Genomic DNA, 21,674 nt, shown 5'->3' on the forward strand with positions numbered 1-21,674 from the left:
CCTGCCTCACCTCAAGGTAGTTGTCGCTTCCTGACATTTTCTTCGCTGAAAATGAACATTTTCTTCGCTGAAAATGTTGGCACCTTCCTTTCTGCCCACCCCAAATTCTGACCGCATCCTGGCCTTCCCTTTACAAAACATCAATATCTCTGCCCCTCCCACCTCCTGAGAACTTCAGCACTCAGCTCAATCATCCCCTCCATGCGCAAGCCTTCTCAGCACTCCCTGTTGTCATCTTAAAATACTTTTTTATTGAGATATAGTGAACATACTATAAAATTCATCCTTTTAAAGCATATAATTCAGTGGTTTTTAGTTTAATCTCAAGGTTTCACAACCATCACCACTATTCCAGAACATTTTCATCAACCAGGAGAAACCTCATACCTATTAACAATCACTCCCCATCACCCCCTTCTTCCCCCAGTCCCTGGCAACCACTAAGCTACTTTCTGTCTCTATGGATTTGCCTATTCTGGACATTTTGTATAAATGGAATCATATAATACATGGCCTTCTGTGTCTGGCTTTTTGCACTTAACATAACGTTTTCAAGGTCCATGCATGTAGCTACGTATGAGTGCTTCATTCCTTTTGTTGGTTGTATGATATTCCATTGTATGGATATACCATGTTATGGACTGAATGATTGTGTCCTCCCCCCTCCAAGTTACTATGTTGAATTCCTAACCCTCATTGTGATGATATTTGGAGGTGGGGCATTTGGAGATAATTAGGTTTAGATTAGGTCCTGAGGGTGGAGCCCCCATTGTGGGGTTAGTGCCCTTACAAGAAAAGGAAGACATTAGAGCTCCTTCTCTCCCCTTTCTGAGGAGATAGCCAGAAGGTGGCTGTTTGCAAGCCAGGAAGAGGGTTCTCACCAGACACTGAACCTGCCAGCAGCTTGATTGTGGACTTCCCAGCCTCCAGCACCGTGAGATATAAATTCCTGACATATGTTTTCATTTCTTGTGCATATACACCTAGAAGCAGAATTGTTGGGTCTTATGGTAGCTCTATGTTTAACTCTTTGAAGGATGACTAGACTGTTTTCTATTATGGCTGCATCATTTTATATTCCTACCAGTAATGTATGAGGGTTCCAATTTCTCCACATCCTTGTCAACACTTGTCATTGTCTGTCTTGTTGACTGTAATCATCCTAATGGGTGTGAAGTGGTATCTCATTGTGGTTTTGATTTGCATTTCCCTAATGGCTAATGGTGTCAAATATCCTTTCAGTGGCTTATTGGCCATTTGTATATCTCCTTGGGAGAAACGTCTATTCAGATCCTTTGACCATTTTAAAATTGGGTTGTCTTGTTTATTGTTGAGATGTCTATTATCATTTAAAGATGCTCAAGTCTCTACCATTTTAAAGAAAACAAACCCTTGGCCAAGTCTGGATTCCTGCTGCAGCCACTGTTTCCCGCAGAATTTTTTGAGAGTTCTCTCCACTTGTGGTTTCCACCCACTCTCTTTTCAAGCTATTACAATCTGGCTTCTGAACTCAACACTGCATTAAAACTGCTCTCAGCAAGGTCACCAGAGCCTGTTTTGTTACTAAATTCAAGGGACACTTTTCAATTCTAAGCTTGTTCGATTTCTCTGTGGTATTTAACTCTGCATTCCTCTCTGCCTTTATGGAAAGACTACAGATTTTTGGCTTAATGATAGCACATGCTTCTGATTTTTCTCATACATTTCTGTCTGCTCCTCCATTTTCTCAATGGGTTTCCTTTATTCTGCTCATTCTTAAAGTCTTGAGCTTCTTTAAGATTTTGTCCTCAGTCCTGTTTTTTTTTTTTAAATAAATTTTATTTATTTATTTTTGGCTGCACTGGGTCTTGGTTGCTGCGCGTTGGCTTTCTCTAGTTGTGGCGAGTGGGGGCTACTCTTCGTCGCGGTGCGCGGGCTTCTCATTGCAGTGGCTTCTCTTGTTGCGGAGCACGGGCTCTAGGCTCGTGGGCTTCAGTAGTTGTGGCACGCGGCCTCTAGAGCACAGGCTCTGTAGTTGTGGCACGCGGGCTTAGCTGCTCCGTGGCATGTGCGATCTTCCCGGATCAGGGATCGAACCTGTGTACCCTGCATTGGCAGGTGGATTCTTAACCACTGCGCCACCAGGGAATCCCAGTCCTCTTATTTTCTACCTTTACATGATCTCACTGGGCAGTCACATTCATCCCCAAGGGTTCAATGACCACTTAACACTGCTCACTCTTAAATCTCATCTCTATCTCCTGCCTAGACTACTCTCCTGGGCTCCCAGTTTGTACATCTGTCTAACCAACATCTCTACTTGGACTCCTATCCATCCTTAAACTTGACATGTCCCACCCCAAACATTTTATCTTTACTTCTCTGGCCTTCCCTAACTCAGTGAATCACATCAATTACCGAATTCTGCTGATTAAAAAAAATTTTGTCACTCACATTTGTCTGCTTCCTCCCATCCTCAAAACCTGTGCCCTAGTCTGGTACCATTTAATAAGATGACCCCAACATCGCCCTGACTGGTCTCCCAGCTCCATCCTCTTCTCCAAACTGTAGCCAGAGATCTTTCTAACATGCAAATCTCACCGTGTCATTCCTCTGCTCACACGAGCTACTGTAAGAGGTGGGATTACACTGGCTTTGGAGCCAGACACACCAGGGTTTCAATCTGAACACCATTCACACACTGGCTGCACGGCTGTGGGAGGAGTTATTTAACTTCTCCATGTTTTAGTTTTCTTATTTGGAAAGAAAAAGTGGGGGGCACCAAAGTACCATCTCGTGGGTCCTCCTGAGGATTCAGAAGATGCACCATGATGCCCTTGGTTCAGAGTCGGGCACATTTTATGAGCTCAATACATTTTAACTACTATTTTTATTAAAACCTTCAATAGAGGCATATCAATGAACCTCATTTTCATCCTAAAATGTGGGCGTTAAATGAATGACTTTAATAACCTCTTTGGACACTGAAGTCTGGTAATCAATCGTAGGTCCACTCTGCGCTGGTCACTCAGCTTCAGGGTCAAAAAAGTCCTGTGGGGAGGAGGCAGCAGTGGTGCGGCTGGCGTTCGGGAACGCGGACGCAGGATCGGGCATCGGTGCCGCAGCCCCGGTCCCTGCGAGGGGCGGCCGCAGAGGAGCGCAGACCCAGGGCTTCTTCCCCGCCCCCGCCTGACTGTTACCCCGGCGACAGTCCCCGCCGCCCCTGCGCCCCGCGGCGGGGCTCACCGCACCTGCAGCCAGAAGTACTGAAAACCTTTCGGGCAAAAACCGCACTCCTAGACCACAAACCACAGGAGCCATCCAGGCCCGGTCGCTCCCTCCCGGCCCCCGCCAGGCCCCCCGGGGCGGCGGCCACCCCACCCTGCGGGCCCGCGGCGGCTCCGGGCGGACGGTGGGGTGCGGGCCCCGCCGCCGCAGGTCTGCCGCCCGCCCGGCGCTCCCTCCCGGAGCCCGCGGCGCTCACCTTTAACGACATCCTGCACATGTCCGCGGCCGCCCCGCCGGGACCGGTGCGCTTCCGGCCCGGACGCCCGGCCCAGCCCTCCCCCGCTCTCCCGCCGCCTTCCGCAGAGGGGCGGCCTTCCAGGCGCCGCGCGCTGTCGCCGCCGCAGACGGGGCCGGGGTGGGGGTGGGGGTGGCGGGGGGAGAGAAGAGCGGAAGGGGAAAGGCGGGGGGGGGGGTCACACGCGACCGCCCTCCGCTTACCTACCACACACACACTCCCAACTCCGCACGCACTGTGCACACTACACACACACAGGTTCACACACACACCACTGCACGCTCACAACCTCACATCACTCGTCACACATCCAGGCTCACTCCTTCCCACTCCAAACTGTGCACCTCACACTGCGCACACTTTCCAGGTTCCACACACACGACCCTAGCCCCACGTTTTAAACCTACTTGATAACTCCGTGACAAAGTTGATTTAAGCTAACTGCATTCATTCACAGGAGAAATAAGCATATTAATGATTCAAAAGTTGGATAAAAATGTTTTCTATTGTAGTACAATGTGCTAACATCTTTATATGTCATGTGCTATGAAAAATTTTCGTATGCACTAAAAAGTTAATTTAAAATAAAATTTTGGTTCAGGAGGAAAAAAAAAAACACACACACACCCCTCACACACCCACCTTCTCTCTCATGCACACACTCCATGCACATCCACATTCCTCACACACACACACTGCAGTCTCCACACAGACTCTACATTCCACACACACAGGTTCACACGCAATACATAATTCCACACTCACATCCATGTATACACACTACACACACATCCAAACACAAATCCACACACACCCACGTCCTCCAAAAGGGCATGGTCTTCATCAGATGGCTCTTAACCTTCATTACAGCACAAATATGATGATGAGGGAAATGAAACAGAAGAAAAATATTCACCCATCATCCCACCACTCTTTCAAATAACTATTTTCATTTTTGTTTCTGACCTTCTAGGTTTTCTTTTCTTTTTCTTCTTTTTCTTTTATAAGAATCTGGGATTTTTCCTCCTGGGGAAAGAGCTGGGAAACAAGCCTTTTGATTGAAGGAATGATAAGTGGTGTTTTCCTTTTTGAAGGTGAAGGGCACAGTTTGAAATAGACACATATTCCTCTATCTTTTTACCACACCGATCACCTCCTCCTCTTGGCCTTATCTGCACACCTGCAGTATCACAGAAGCTGTCCACTCCCTCGAACGTACTGCTTGCTAATTGCCCAGGGTTGGTCTGAGGGGAGTAAAAGTGGGAGAGTCATATTTTTTTAAATTAAAAAATATATTATTTTAAAAGTATAAACAGCAATAATATCCTTTCTAGAAAATTTGAACTCTAAAGTAAAAGTGAACGTCTCACACCCTCACACTACAGGAATCCACTCATCCTCCCCCTCACCTCTGTTTGAGCCTCCTTCTTTTTTCCAATGAATCTGTAATGATTTTTTAATTTAAAAGTTAAAAAAATATAACCACAAATTAAAGTTCATAAAGAACATAAAAATGTTTATCTTGTATGGATAAATTGTATTACTTTGTGTTTAAAACAATTTTAAGGAAAGAAGTTCCAAAATTTGATAGGAATTTCTAATTTTTAAAATCAAGAAAGACTCAGGGACTTCCCTGGCGGTCCAGCGTTTAAGACTCCGCCCTTGCACCGCAGGGGGCGCGGTTTCGATTCCTGGTCGGGAAACTAAGATACCACATGCTGCATGGTGCTGCCAAAAAGTAAAAAAAAAAAAAAAAAAAGACTCCAAACTTTTCCCTGCCCTGGGTGTCTATGGATGAGATAGTTTTGAAGTTGCTACATGACATTATTATATAAAATCAAGCATCGGAAGTTTTGCTTTATTAATAGTTTTGATAAACAAAAAGAGGAAGGGAAAGAATTAATATTTTGAGTGATAGGTACCAGGAGGTTCCCTTGTAAGAATGCTCTGAGGTGTGTATTATGCTCAGTCCACAACTGGAAAAAACTGTTTCTGAAAGATGAAGTAATTTGCTAATGAGTGGTCAGGCTAGACCTTTAATTAGGTCTTTCTGTGGGCTTCTCTGGTGGCGCAGTGGTTAAGAATCTGCCTGCCAATGCAGGGAACACGGGTTCGAGCCCCGGTCCGGGAGGATCCCACATGCCTCAGAGCAACTGGGCCCGTGAGCCACAACTCTTGAGCCTGCACTGCAGAGCCCGCGATCCACAACTACTGAGCCTGTGTGCCACAACTGCTGAAACCCGCGCACCTGGAGCCCGTGTTCGGCTGCGGGAGAAGCCACCGCAATGAGAGGCCCGTGTGCCGCAGCCAAGAGTGGCCCCGGCTGGCCGCAACTTCGTTGCGTGCAGCAACGAAGACCCAACGCAGCCAATAATAAATAAATAAATAAATAAAAGTCTTTCTGGTTTCAAAGCCTGTTTCCTTTCCACTCAAGAGTTGTTTTGGGCATTGTCTCTGGCGAGGCTGCTGATGGGATTCTTGTCAAAGGAAAGAAAGTGGCTGAATAAAAAGTTTAAATGGTAAAAAAAAAAAAAAAAAAAAAGAATGTGCATATACACCATCCCATACACGTGGCTCAGCTTGTCTTCATGAAAAAGCCCCCAAACAGAGCAAAACTCTCATGACCACAGCCAGGCATCTCCTTCTAAAGTCTTCTACTCTGGAACTTATTAGGAACCCACCAGGCCTAACACAGGAAATTCAATCCCTGTAGCCCCACCCTCCATATTCAAATACTTTCTCACTCCCCCAAAAGGAGGGCTCCACACTTGTCCTAGGCGTCTCCTTGTTATAATCCTCCCTCCCATCCCCATGGCTCGCTCGTGTCTTCCCTCTTCCGTCTGCCGTAACCCCAATCTTGACCTAGTGGAGTTACTCCCAGCTCACGTCCCTTCCCGCACCCTGCCCCTCGGCCATCTCTCTCCCAACTTTGTTGAGTTCTTGCTGTAATTCCACTCTGCACCACATGCGTTAGCCCGAGGTATCTCTCTAGACTTTGCTTCTGTTACTTTTGACTCCTCCAGCGGAGTCTAAATTCTTCAAAGCCAGACTCTGAGTCTTACAATATGTCTTTTATTTTTTTCAGGGGTTAGTTTATGGCTGGAGATATGGTAGGTGGTCGAAATGTATTCATTGTTGATTGAATAGAAGATTCAGGAATTGTGTTCTCCACATCTACATGGTCAGAAAGCCCGCCACTCCTTTGCAGACACCCATGACACATAAGCACAGCCATCTGAGTTCATTTCAAATGAGGCCATGTTTGTTATCACCGCGGTTTATACCAGCACAGGCTGTAATGTGTTTGTTCTCGATTTTGCACTCTCAGTTTACGCCCTAGCAGGACTTGCTCTAGTAGGTCAGGCTGGTCTACTGAGCCCTCTTGCTCCTCTTTTTGTCATCAGGCCCCTTCACCCCAATTAAGAGTCTACCCTGGACAATTTGCCTGTCTACATCCCCTGTCTACATTCCCACCCCACATCTCCAGCTGGTTAACTCAGTCTCTCCTTTTGGAATTTACACCAGACAAGGCTTCATGCATCTGGGAGTGTAGCAGACAGAGCGTTGAACAATCTGCCCAACACCCATTGCCCCCTTCTTTCCTGATCAAGACACCAATTTTGCTCAGGCATCTACTGTACTGCACCTTGGGATATGCTTCAGGGACCCCAGCCCTATTTTCTGTCCAAAACTTTCTAATCTAAGCTAGTGACAGTGCTTGGTTTGGGTGTGGGCATGTGGCATATTTTGGTCTCTGCGACATGAGAGGAGGTGTGCTGGGGGCTTCTGAGAAAGATTTCCTTGCTTCTAAGAGAGATACACAGGAGAAGAAAGTCTTTTCTTCCTTGTGATGCTGTCCTGAATGGATGTGATGCCCGGAATTTCTGCAACCACCTCGTGACCATGAGGGGAGCTATCTTCTGAGGGTGGCAGAGCAAAGAGATGGTGTCACTAAGGTCTGTGTTGACCAACTGGGGCTGCCCTGTCCCAGGACTTCTTGCTGTTTAAGCTATTTTCCATTGAAAGTATTCTGATCCTGGGTGAAAATGAAAGCAAGGGGTGGGGGGCAAAGGGTCAGGAACTTAACCCATGTTGATTAATGTCCATTATGTGCTGGCATTTTAAATGTGTCATTAAATTTTACTCTCATTCCAGCTTTATATGAAAGCATTCTTGATGATGAAACTGAGACTCAGAGTGGGTGAGAACTTGTTTATAATCACAGGGACGAAAAGTAAGAAAGTGGTATTTGAACCCAGGCAAATTTGAGAGTAAAACTCCTGCTCTCTCCACTATGCTACCTTTCCAGGTCTGTACATAACAATGATATATATATATAAAAAAAATAATGGTATAGAAAAATGATATATAACAAAGACCCTTAATACAACTTCCTAGAGTTATCACTTGCTAACTATGTCCCTGATCTTTTAAAAAGCATATAATAACATAATTGGAATCATGTGTATTCTGCTTTTTTACAAACATGCTGAAGAGGACATTTTCCTCGGGCATAAAAATTCTTTGAAAATCTTGCTTTTAATGGCTGCATTTAAAATTGAGGTATACTGTAATTGATTTAGCCTTTATCCTATTACAAGACCTTTCATTGCTTTTAGTTTTGCTATTAAAAATAATCCTAGAGTAATTATTTCATACCTAAATTTTATCCACACCTCTCATTATTTCATACTAAGATAAATTTCTAGAATTCCAGAGCCAAAACATATGAACATTGTAAAGGCTGTTAATTCATAACTACCAATTGCTTTACAGAAATTCTCTGGCAGTTTTATACCTCCATCCAGGCTGATTAAATTATTATTTTGGATTTTTCTGAATGCTGACTGTGTAGGCAAACATTATATGCGCTAAGCTTTCTACTTATTTGTTTGCTATTTATACCCCTGCCAGACATTATTTAAATTCTCTTAAACAATTGCATAGAATAAAACAGGGTGAAAATAAAATAAGAAATAAAAAAAAAATGGGACAAAGAGAAACTGAAAACAGGAAAGATAACACAAAGTCAGGAATAAGGGAGAACACAAAAGGGGAGGCAGGAGGGACACACTTGGCTTTTCAACAACCAACACAGAGCTGGGACACCATCATTTTTATGGTTCATGAGTGTCCCTAAGATCAAAACCCTCCAGTTGCACGTGAAAGGGTCAACTATTACAGGCAGAACTAAGACTGTACAGAGCAAAACACACAGCTTCCTCAGCATTATCGTTATGGTAAGTGCATTGGTAAATTCCACAGAGCTGATTTGGGGCTATTCCTTCATGCAGGCTGACAACCTAACATCGGAGGAATTCAGGAGAACTCAAAATAGTGCAGCTTAGGCCCAGCATCTGCTGGGCTGGCTTCCAGGAGGATGGGAGGGGGGACCACTGACCCTTAAATGGTCCTCTATAAATACTGTTCTTCTCAAGTCAGTGAATGGCTCAGTTTGAGGTTCATTTTCCAGCTGGTACCTGGAGCGCAGTTGGCTTAGGCATGAAGTTAAATCATGTAAACATGGAAATGAGAACTCCTTTCTAATAATAGCTCAGAAACCTGACATGAACTTAAACGGGAGACTACCCACCCAGCCAGGGAGTAGATAAAGCCCCGGAAGAACCCAAGATGGAGGCTACTGAGCCCTGGTAAAGACAGAGTGCTTGACCATGGACGTCAAGTAGCCATATGGCCAGAACTTTCCATCATGAGCTAGGTTCTGCCATAAGCTTGGGTGGAGCCAGCAATAATCCATCATAAGGTGGAAGTGGTACATCTGAGGTTGAGTCTGAGCAGGATCAGAGGGCACAGGCAAACCTGTACGATTGTACCTCTCTCAGCTTACACTTGCTGATCTATGGGGAAGCCCTTTGGCCAACCAGATGGAGCAGGAAGGAGCTGAAGCCTGGGTCTTGGCCTGCCTGGTAGGATGGGGGATGTATATGAGTATAAGTTAATATGGATAGTGGCTGCACTGTAGTCCCATTCAGAGGTGGCTTGAAAAACAGAACTGCAGGTGGAGGACACGGTCATCCACTTTGCATGGAAAGAGAAGTGGCCCAAGGTGAGTCTATCTATGACTCATGGCAGAGGAGAATGGCTGGACTTGCGGTCATGTCCTAGGAAGAAGAAGTGTTGAAGGATTGGGGAGAAGGAGCTCTGGAGGAGTCCTGTGGGTGACTCATGGGAGTGGGCAGAAAGTAAGAAGAGATTTGTAATACATATTAATGCTCAACAGAGAGCATTCACCACAAGAAAGGCACTAAATGACCAAACAGAAAAAATAACTTACCAGTTGACATCAACCAGCCTCTATCATTGGCCTCCCCAGTGCTGGCATGATGGGCTTGTGAGTGATGCAGCTGTGGTGGCAGGGATGAAGGTCATTGAATGGGCCCAAGGGTATGGGCTCCCACTTACCAAGCCTGATCTAGCTACTGTGGCCACTACATGGCCAATAATAGGCCTCAATACTGAGTCTCCAGTATGCCGTCATCCCTTGAGGAGATCGCCTGGTCATTCGCTGGCAAATTGACTATATTGGACATGTTTCATCCTAGAAAGCCAATGATTTCTTTTGATAAGAATAGACACATTCTAGGTATGGGTTTGCCATTACTCCTGCCTGTGGGGTGTCAGCCAACCACCACTATCTGGGAGCTTATGGAGTGTTTGTTGGACTAGTAGACTAGCACAGGATCCAGAATAATGTTATGTTAAACCAAGAGACCCACTTTACAGCAAAGGAGGTACCGTCATGGGCTGAAGCCCATGGCATTCACATTACCCAAAGCTGACACACATTTCAGTGTTGGGGGTGGCTTGTTGAAGCATAACTGAAGGACCAATTTGGAGATGGTATTTTACAAGCATAGGGTACCATTTTCCAGGACACAATATACAGTTTAAATTGAAGAGCTGTCTATGGCGCTGTGTCCCATAGAAAGAATATGAGGGTCTGCAGACCGGGGGGTGGGGAGCGGGCGTGGCCCCACTTACCATCACTCCCAATGATCCACTTGTGTTTCCTGTCTCTGCAACTCTAGGCTCTGCCGGTTTCCAAGTTCTGGTTTCCAAAAAGGGGAAGACTTCTACCAATGGGCATAGTAATAATTCTACTGAACTATAACCTATGGCCACGGCTTGGGCACTTTAGGTTCTTTGTGTCCAGGGGCAGCAGGTGAGAAGGGGAGTCACCATCTTGGCAGGTGTAATTGACCACGGTCATCAGGAGGAGGGAGGGCTGGAGTTACACAGTGGGGCAAGGGGAATACTTATGGAATTCAGATGCTCTACCTGGGTGTCTCTTGACCATTTTTTGAGGGTAAATGGACAAAAGATGAAACTCCAGCCTGAGAAGTCTTCAGGATGGGCAGACATGCTGGCTGAAGATGAGGGGAATCTGGAACAGATGTTCGAGGAGTGAGAGGAGGAGCGTTAGCTGCCGTCCTGAGACCAGCTGCAGCAGCGGGGGCTGTGATGTATCCCACCAGCTTTCCTCTTCCATGTTTCCTCCCAGGAAGAGGGGCCCCCCAGAATCCTAAAGGAGCTGCTCTGAGCACTCGTATGAAGTGGTTCTGAGTGTACAAGGTTGGGGGGCCTGTCTGGGTCATGTGTCTCCCTAACTGGATTCTGCTGCAGAAGGACTTGTCACCCCAGTTACTCAAGTGCTGTCAGCAGATAACTCTCAGCTGCTAGCCCTCTGGGACTGCCTCAGCTACAGAGAGCCACCTTGCTAAGGTCATGCTTTCTTCCCTGGGCCCACATCTAATGACATTGACATGGGAGTATAAAGACCCAGCCTTCTTGCCCCCACTCAGCGCTACTCTGACCCAGTGGACTAAGTGCTGGGGTCGGAATGCCAACCCAGGAGCCTTCATCCCTTGGTCAGATGTCCAGATTTTGCTTGAAGTGTTTGATTTTTATTTTATGTCTAGCATTATCGTGTAACTCTCTCAGCTGCCTCGTTTCCAACATTTGTTTAAAGAGAGTCTGGGTTAGTAACTGGAAAGTACTCTATTACTGGGCTGGTAATCTGGCCCTTGGTAATAAAAGCATCTATTATGGGTGGGCCCAGAGGAGGTGCATCTTAAGTGAAGCTGCCTTCAGCATTCCGCTGAGGCTTTGCAGTACCATGCAAGGGCTGTATTTTTTAATGTTTGGAGGACCCTGAATGCTGATCAGCTGAAATCTCAGTCCTTAAATTTTATTACCAAGTTGTTAAACCCATAGGGGCAAAAGTGCAGCAGAAATGTGCACACAGGTTAAATTATTTCCAAAGTTGGGACTGGTTTCACTTAATCTTTATTATTTATTTATTTACTTATTTTAAAAATAAATTTATTGATTTATTTATTTTTTAAATAAATTTATTTATTTATTTATTTTTGGCTGCGTTGGGTCTTCATTGCTGCGCACTGGCTTTCTCTAGTTGTGGCGAGCAGGGGCTACTCTTCGTCGTGGTGCACGTGCTTCTCATTGTGGTGGCTTCCCTTGTTGTGGAGTGTGGACTCTAGGAGCATGGGCTTTAGTAGTTGTGGCATGTGGGCTGAGTAGTTGTGTCTCTTGGGCTCTAGAGCGCAGGCTCAGTAGTTGTGGCACACGGGCTTAGTTGCTCCGCAGCATGTGGGATCTTCCCGGACCAGAGCTCGAACCTGTGTCCCCTGCGTTGGCAGGCAGATTCTTAACCACTGTGCCACCAGGAAAGTCCCTCACTTAATCTTTAATTGAACCAAAACCATTTAAGAGAAGCCAAAAAGGCTGAGTTCAATCCTTAGGGAAGATGGACTACAAGACTCCCTTGCTGTGGAAATTCTCTCACAGTCTCACATGGGAGCAAGAGTGGACTTCAAGTTTAACTTTGTTTGTGGAGATAACAGACTGACTTTTGGAGCCCTTGTTTGGCAATTATATAGTAATGTACCAAACTGTGTCTTAAAATTGTGCAAGTTTCGAGTATGGCAGGAGCTTCATCCTTTCAGTGAAGTTTCCTTAGTTGGCTTCTCACAGCTTAGAGGTAAGTCTAGGGTTACGCTGCAAGGCAGCGTAAGGTTACAGGAACTTCACTGAGACTGAAAATTAGACGGTGAGCCACATTAAATCAGAAACCATATTTGCCTCATTCTCTTTGTAGCTCCAATGCCAAGTCCAGGCCCTGGCACATAGTAGGTGCTCACTGAGTATTTTTGAAGGAATTCTCTCAGATTACCTGAGGATCCACGAGCTTCTCAGATACGGAATCAAAGCTTCTGATGCTCTTTTCTCTAATGAGATTTGGAGTCTGTGTTTGTGAGGTTCTTCTCTTACTCAGGAATCTAAGGCATGTAGCTACTAGCCTGTAAGGGAGGCCATTGGGCAGGCAAAAAAAAAAAAAAGTCCTATTTTTGAACTAAGGGGCTGTGACTCCATCTTTGTGTGTCTGTGTGTGTTTAAATGAACTGATACTCCATGTATGTGTATGTGTGCTGTGTGTGTGTGAGTGGGCGTGTGCTCTGGAATTTTGAGTTGAATGAGGGATCTTGTGCTGGTACGGGACACTCCCATCACCACCACACGCCCCTCCCCGCAAGGTGCAGCTCAAACAAACTTAGGCCACAGCCCCTCACTGGCCACTGCTGGCTTCGATGCCTTTTATGCAGGTGTAGGATTCTCACTTCCCCCAGAAAGTGGGATGGGGCTGAAGAAGGAACCCTAAACAAAAAGTGGTAGGGTGTGTGTAGGGAAATCCAAAGGATTTCATTGGAAAGAGAAATGTCAGCAGAAGTTCCCGGGAGAGCCACGATCAAACATGGTTTCTAGACAAAACGGGTCTTGTAATATCTGCCTTCAGTCTTGTGCCAGCATTCTGACCTGGAGGTGATGTACCAATCCCAGGATGGGACCAAGGCCTTGACTTGTTGCATAGCAAGTCCTGTCAGAGCTGGGGCTCAGCAGGTGGCCTGAGGGCCAGGCCACTCTGGCTCAATCCCGGGGCTAGTTGGGCTCACTGAGGGGGCAGGGATCCAGAAGCTCCCAACAGAAAGTGAAGAAGCCTGGGGACCAGTGCCGTGGCCTGGGGAATCTGGGGGCAGACAGTGGGTGGTCGGCAAGGCAGACCAGTTGACCAGAGGATCCTAAGGCTGTGAGAGCTTCCACAGGACTCCTGACAGCCCTCTAGGACGCTGGGGCTCTGGCGAGGTAAAAAGGGCAGCAGCAGAGGTGGTCGGCAGGTAGAAGCAGAAATGCGATCGCTAAGGACTGATGCTTAATGGCAAGAGCAAAGAAAGCTTCCAGGTTCTGAGAAATCAGGATCCTAGGCAGGCCCTGGGACAGATATGCAGACACAATCGGTCAAAACTTGTTTCTGGAACTGGGCGTAAAATAGCAATAGCTGGCTTAATTCGAGGCAGGCTATGTGCTGTCATTGCTTTTGACCCTTGAGAAGGATGACTTCATTCAATAGTCACAAATCTCTCACCATGGGTAACATTTTTCAGATGAAGGAACTGAGACTTACAGAGCCTAAATAACTTGCCCAAAGTCATGAGGTCACAGAAGCTAGTAGATGGGGGAGCTGGGACTTAAACCCAAGTCTAGAACTCTGCAGTTTGTGGGCTTAACTACTACACTGCACTGCATGGTGAAAGCTTGGTCGGGGAGCAGGGGCAAGGTGAAGGGCGAATGACAGTGAACTCCAACTGGGGCCGGTCCAGCGCTGCCGCAGACGCGTTCACACACGTTATATCATTTACTCTTTACAGTGCCCTTGTCCTCATTAAAAACAAATTTTTCCAATGAGTGATCTGAAGCACGTAGAGACTAAGTGGCTTGCCTAAAATCACACAGGAAGGAGGCAATAACCCAATTAACGGGACTGGGGCAAAGGTCAGAGCAAAACCAGCAGCAAGGCTGACCTGAAGCTGATGTACTGTGGGGAAGGAAGAGACCTACACATCAAGAACGCAATACCTGCTGTGCATTCACACCTTCTTAATCCGGAATCTGAGTTAGTAAAGATCCCCTAGGATAGGGAGTGATTTTAAAGACACACAACTTCAAGGAGTCTGACTTCCTGTACTATGGGTAAGGAGTGGCTTTCACCTAATATAACCCAATGATGCATTTATTCTTCATAAGGAATGTCATGGATTTAGTCCTTACATCGAGCTCAACACCTTACACCATCTCCCTGCTCAAAGACGGCTGAATCAGTCAGTGCTATTATGGAGTAAGTGAAAGCTAATTTTAACTTTAGCATATGTGTCCTTTCTTTTGAGTTCTCTAAACTTGGCTATCATTAATTAGTCATACCGAGCCAAGAGAATTAGGCAGGTTATTTCATGCCCTTTTAAAAAAAGGTTGTAAGACTCTGACTAAAAGAGTACATTTGTTGTATGTACTGTTTAGTGAATGGTAAAGATTTAACACAATATTAGAGCATCATAGGATTAGAAACTACCCATCAGGTAACCATCAATCAATCAACAAATGTTTCTTAACTGCCCAATCTGTGTCCCACAGTGTTCTAGGCCTGAGGCTGGAAGGTCACTTGGAGAGATCATTTAGACTAGTGCTTTTTAAACCATCCGTGAAGAAAGACCATTAAAAAAAATTCCAATCCATCGTTGACCAATATTTTGTAATACACAATAAAACTGGGTTATGAGAAAAATGATCACATGTCATGGCAATATGAAATTGCTAAAAACGTTTATAAACACTCTCAGTTTTTGTACTTTTTCTCATTGCAATAACAGTTCATAGACTGGAAGTGGTCCACAGACCACACTTTGATCAGCAATGATTTAAACAAGGCATGACCATTCTGAAACCATCCAACAACTGAAAAATGAGCTTTTTCTTTTTCTTCCAGTTTTAGAATTCTTTTTGCTTATCATGTTAGTGGACTTTCCAATGCTTGATGAACTTATTAAAGAAACTATTATTCAAGGTAAACCACACTTTTACCAACTGAGAGATAAGGGAGAAATAGTTCCTTTGGAGCCCAACCTATGAAAGGTACATAAAGAATGAAAGAAGGAAATATAAAATATAAACCCAAGCTGAGGGGAAACAGGGAGGCCGAGGTCTCACAAATGGTAAGAAGCCTGCTTTCACAGAAAAACTATGACTCACAAGATAGTTGCTAAAGGAGTATCTGACTGCGTGGAATTCACATAGATACAGAATGAAGAAATCTATTTTTATAGAATTGTCCTTTCTGGCACAATTTTGATGCCGTGGCAGAAATCATATTCACAAGAACTTTTTTTTTTTTACTTGGAATGAAGTTAACAGAGCATTTTGGCAAGAGCAAAAAACAGGGCATAAAATTCATGAGATCAAATTTTTCTTTTCCCTAGATACTTACCCAGGGGCAAAAGCCAGGGAAAGAAAATAAGAAGAGATAAACTTAAACTTAATTTGTCTTAAAGACATCAACTACATAGAAAAAATTCTAAATGCAAAAGTCAAATTCTAAAATCTCAGTTTCCCAGAAGTGTCTAGAAATAAAAACTTTCTCACTCTAATTGGAAAGAGTATTCATATTTCACTTTTAATGCTAACTCAAGGCACTTAAGAATAGAACCTGCAAGTAGTAGGTGATACTGATCAGCTCATATTGATGAATAAGAAGAGACAAATTTCTGACTATTGTGGTTGTCTACTGTTGTGTAAGAGACCATAAGCCAGTGGCTTAAAACAACAACTCTTCATTTGTTCATGATTCAGCAACCTGGTCTGGAATCAGCTAGACAGTTCTGCTGGTCTCACCTAGGATCTCTCATGCAGGTGGCTTGATCTGATGGCTTGAAAAGGTCTTTTAAGACCAAGCTGGCTTTGCTTACATGCTTTGCATGGTCTCACATATTCCGGAATCTCTCTCTACATACCTTCTTTCTCCAGCAGTATGGTTGGACTTCCTTACAGCATGCAGTCTATGTTCCAAGAGGGAGAATTCTAAGATGACAAGCACTTGTCAAATCTCTGCTTGCATCAAACTTGCTAATACCTCATTTGCTAAAGCAAGTCACTGGACCAAACTCAGACTCAATGTGGGAAGGAACAACACAAGGGCAGGAGTTCTGAGAGGCGTGGTTCACTGGGGGCCACTGGCGTAACAGTTAATTATAAAACAAAAAATTTTTAACTAAATTATGTTTAAAAGTTATATAAATACAAATTCTGTTTTTCTGAATAAGGCAGAATTACGTTACTTGGAAAATCCAGCTGATGTTCTAGAGATTGTAAAATGGCATCAGTATTTGGGAACACTCTTAATGGCATGAAGGACTATAAAAACTCACCAGATTACACCAACCAAGCCAACCGATCAATAGTAAATATTTACTGAGCACCTATTAAGTTATTATCACTATGCAAGGTGGTATGGAAGACACATTTTTCTTGCATTCAGGGTACCTACGATGGAGTTGAATACAAATAATATTTAATGCTGGAAACAGTGTAAGACAATATAACCATGTGCTAAATTGTGCAATATAGACTACAAAGCAGTAAAGAATTTCAGACTTTTAGTCATCTCCTTTCAACATAGGAGATACGGTCTCAGAGTTGGAACAATCCATTACTAATCCAAGTCTGTGCATGTAGACTTGACTACAACAACTGTTTAGCTCTACTAGTACTCCTCTCTGGGGTGGAGGACACTGGTTTTATGAATGCAGAGAACAAGGGCACTCAGACACTTAAAGAAAGGTGGTTATACATTCTCAAGGCTGAGTCCTTGTCCTTTCAGAAGGCAGGTGCCTTGCAAGTCAATTTGTCAGCATCTTCCTGGTTCTCCTTTTTGTTAGTAACCTACAGTCTGGCCACAGGGCTACGTTCAAGTGCACTGGGAGGGGATAACAGCTGGAGAGTTATGCCCAATGGTGGAGAATGTGACGGCATTTGGAGCAGCTGAAGAGCAGGGAAGAAAGAACACTGATACTCCTCTAGGCACCTACTTCTGTTCCAGACCCTCTGCTAGACCCTGGGGATACAAAGTGAATTAAACCTGGTGCCTGTCCCCAAAGAGCTCCCTGTCTCATAAGTAGGCAGATCTAAATGCTCCATAGAGGTGTGGATAGTACGCTGTGTGGGCACAGTGACAGGAGTGGCCAACTCTGAGAGTAAAGGGAGAGTCCTGGGTAAGGCTATGGAAAGTCTGCTGAGTAAGGTGATGCTTGAGGTGAAGTTTCAAGAGCAAATTGGAGTATACTTGACACCTAGGTGGAGAAGGACATTCCTGACAGAAGATATAGCCATGTGCAGAGTCATGGAGACTCACTGAGGGACAGGAAATCGTTCAATAAGGCTGAAGACTATGGTTCAATGCAGGCAAGTAATAAGGAGATAGGGCAGAATGGAAGCCTAGGACCAGCTTATGGACCAACTTACAAACCAACCTACTAAGGAGTTTAGACTTTATCCTAAGCAATGAGAAACATTAAACGTGTTAAGCAGGGTAGAGACATGATCAAATTTACAATGTAGTAACAGCACTGCCCAAAGGAAATTTCTGCAGTGATGAAAATGTTCTATAATCTTCTCTGTTTAATATGGTAACCACTAACCACATGCGGTTATTGAGCACTTGAAATGCAGCCAGTGTACTGAGGAACTAAATTTTTAATTTTTAAACTTAAATTTAGATAGCCACATGGAGCCCTTGGCTACCATATTGGACATGTCAACTTCAGAAAAATCCCTCTGGCAGCAGTGTGGAGGATGGATTGGATGTGGACAAGACTGGACGGAGTTGGAAGACTGTAACAACTCAGGTGGGAAAAATGTGGTCTTGAATTAAGGCTGGGGCCATGGAAATGCAGTTGAGGCAACCAAGTTGAGAACTATTTAGGAAATGAAATGGACAGAATTTGGTATCTTATTTGACAGGAGGGAGCAGCCCTGATCATGAGAAGAAGATGGGTACTCAAGAGTAGGGACAAATAAGTACACTTAGGGGGATGAGGCCAAATCCAGAGTATGTGGAGCAGTAGGAAGTTGGGCAACACCTTGATCTGGCACATAATGCTGGTCTTCCACTGTTATGCAAAATAGACTGTAAGAGAGAGAGACTGGAGGCAGCGAGAACAGCAGGGTAGCTGCTCTTGGCGTGGTTGAGGGTGGTCTGGATGAAGGTAGAGATAGCAGGAGGGGAGATAAATAAGTGAATTCAGGTGAATGGTAACCAATGTCATGTAAACATAAGGGATCATGGGAAAAGAATAATCAATGAGAAAGCCATGTTTTCCAGTCTGATAGAGGAAAGAAAAGGGAAAAGTGAATTAATGATTGTTAAGCATCTATTAATTAGCGCTATGGTATATACGTTCACAAAAATTTTTCTCTGGGATACTAGACAAACTGGTGTTATCATTGATGGAAATGGATCGGCCAAGAAGGGGGCATGTTGGTAGGTCCCACTGCATATATTTTGAAAATGAGGTATATCCTAAGTGGAAGATCTTTTTCTGCGTATGTTTGTTGAGGAGGTGAGAAAAGACAGTTAAGGATGTCTAAACAGTAGGATTAAAAAAATTAGGAACAGTTTTAAGATATTTCTTTGATAGTGGGTAGTTTCAAGGTAATAGATCTGATACTATTTTATTTGCTGGCCCACATAAATGGAAATAGCTAAAAGGACTTTGGCCTTCAGAGTTAATAGGAAAATACTTTAAAGAATGCTAAGCATAATAGAGTGCAAGCAACAGGCAACAACTAAACCAAACAGGTGTTTAATGTTATTGGTCCAGCTAAACCCAAGTGAACCCAGTTCAATATTCCAACATAATTTTAAAATAAAACAATAAGCCTACTTAGTTTGTGAGATGAGAAAAATGGAGTCATGACCCATGTGATAACATAGTTGTAAGGCCTTGGTTAGCTTCTTATTTACCATTGAACATTTCATTAGGAGGGTCTTCTTTCTGCTCCTGCATATGTAAAAATATTACAACAATAATAATTAAGATGTATTAGTTAAGGTAACACTACTTTAACTTCAGAAAAACCCCCAAATCTTGGTGACTTAATTTAATGAAAGTCTGTTTCTCATTTATAAGAGTGCAGTGCGGGTGTGTAGGAGGCAGACTCCCACATGGGACCCGGGCTCCTTCCATCCTGTGGTCCTCCATCTCCAAGGGCTTTGGAGCCCTGGGCTTCCGGGCAGGAAAAGAGGTAAAGCATGAAGGATCATGCAAGAGGTTTTTATGGACCACTTCTCACTTTTTCATTGGTTCAGAATCAGTCAAGGACCACACCTAGATGCAAGTCGGGTGGGAAATGTATCCCTGGGGCCACCAGCCACTTCTCAGAACAACTCTACCCTATGGAAGGGGAGAACCGATCCTTGGTGGGCAGCTAGTCATTTTATCCCCCCAGACTAGATTATGTTGAGAGTCCCCATGACTCTTTGGTATTTCTTTTCCTCACCTCTTAGTATTATTTACATACCATTGACTCTGTCCCTCTCTCATCTCCTCCCACCTCCTCAGAGCCACGCATGAAGTTCACTCATATTTTCCAGTTGATTTATAGGCCTGGCTGTCTAACCAGCTACTCTCAGAATCATCCATGAAGAACGCAGTGTCTGAGATAAGGAAATAGCTTGTGAGTCCCATAAACATCATTCAGTACTCTACTATAAATCTAGAGTAAAAAAGGAGAGAAATGAGCAAGTTGAATCTACATGGACTTCTTAACAAGTAAGTATTGTATCATATGATATCATCTATATGTGGAATCTAAAAAAATGATACAAATGAACTTATTTATAAAACAAATAGACTCACAGACATAGAAAACAAACTTATGATTACCAAAGGGGATAGCGGGTAGTGGGGGAGAGATAAATTAGGAGATTGGGAATAACATATATACACTATTTTATATAAAATAGGTTAACAACAAGGACCTACACATTCACCTACCTGTGTATAACACAGGGAATTATACTCAATGTCTTGTAATAAGCTATAATGGAAAAGAATCTGTAAAAGAATATATATGTATAACTGAATCACACTGCTGTATACTTGAAACTAACAAAACATTGTAAATTAACTATACTTCAATTAAAAAAAAGTATTGAAGCTAGCACCCCAATTTGTTCTGTGAACTGCTCAGCATTAAGAGGGTTATTAAAGAGATGAGAGATTTCAGTGATTATATGGTTACAAAATTACCTATTAACCCTGGGTTCTAGGGCTCAAGTGAAATTAATTCGATCTTGGTAAATTTTGACAGGTATTTACCAACCTGCTGCTCTGTATAAGGTACTCCTATAGAGATCTCAAAGGATACCAAGAAAAAAATCTTTGGGCCAGCCTCTGACCACAAGAGTTTTCATCTTTTATTGTGAAATAACCTTCTATTGGATGTTTTGGGCAAATTCTTACCAAAATACATGTCTCTGAAGTTAGGTGTTTTTTTTCTTCTTAATTTAATTTTTATTTTATATTGGAGTATAGTTGATTTACAATGTTGTGTTAGTTTCAGGTGTACAGCAAAGTGATTCAGTTATACATATATCCATTCTTTTTCAGATTCTTTTCCCATTTAGGTTATAATCAACAAGGACCTACTGTATAACACAGGGAACTCTACTCGATATTCTGAGATTCTGTCTACATGGCAAAAACTCTTGCTGGTCTTCTCTGGGTACCATCATTGGGCTGAGATAGCTCCAATCATTTTTTTTATTTAATCCTTGTTGAAGTGAGGTATTTTGGACATGGAAACAAAGGGCAGTATGGCTGAACATTGCCAGTAGTGTTGCCTCCTGTGGTCACAGAGATCATTCAACTGGGTTCAAATCCTTAAACTTAGGGTGGCCCAAAAGGAGAAAATGTGAAAATGACTCAAGAGGATAATTTAGAGGCTGCTTTCTAATTTTCACTCAAAATCTCTGCCAGATAAGTTACTTAACCTTCATGTCAAGAGAATGAAGGCTCCATTTCTTAAATCTCCACTTAGCCTGAGCCAGATGATTTAATTGCTCACTACCTTATTTTCACTCATCCACAGAATGAGAATAATAATAATGAGAATAATGGCCCACTTACCTTTCAGGGTTAGCTCTGGGCTGATAGGAAAAAGCTTCATTGTAAAGAAAAGGTACTGTTACCTAGGTTTAGCCTTTCTTTTATCCTAGCACTACTGCTTGTAGTAACACACACTTGGGGTG

At 43.7% G+C, this 21,674-nt stretch overlaps 1 protein-coding gene across 4 annotated transcripts in view; it reads right to left on the reverse strand.

Annotated features, from left to right (window-relative positions):
* The window catches only part of ANKRD29 (ankyrin repeat domain 29), a 41,804-nt gene extending 38,261 nt beyond the window's left edge, over window positions 1–3,543 (reverse strand). For 2 of the 4 annotated variants that reach the window (XM_059894854.1, XM_059894853.1), the window contains exon 1: window positions 3,464–3,537. In XM_059894854.1, the coding sequence (XP_059750837.1) occupies window positions 3,464–3,484 (21 nt within the window). In that variant the 5' untranslated portion in view covers window positions 3,485–3,537. Of the gene's footprint in view, window positions 1–3,463 lie in introns of all 4 variants that reach the window. The other 2 variants (XM_059894857.1, XM_059894855.1) reach the window with 2 other exon arrangements.
* Between the last annotated feature and the right edge of the window lie 18,131 nt (window positions 3,544–21,674).

This window comes from Balaenoptera ricei, chromosome 14 (assembly GCF_028023285.1).
Source record: "Balaenoptera ricei isolate mBalRic1 chromosome 14, mBalRic1.hap2, whole genome shotgun sequence".
NCBI classification, from domain to species: domain Eukaryota; kingdom Metazoa; phylum Chordata; class Mammalia; order Artiodactyla; family Balaenopteridae; genus Balaenoptera; species Balaenoptera ricei.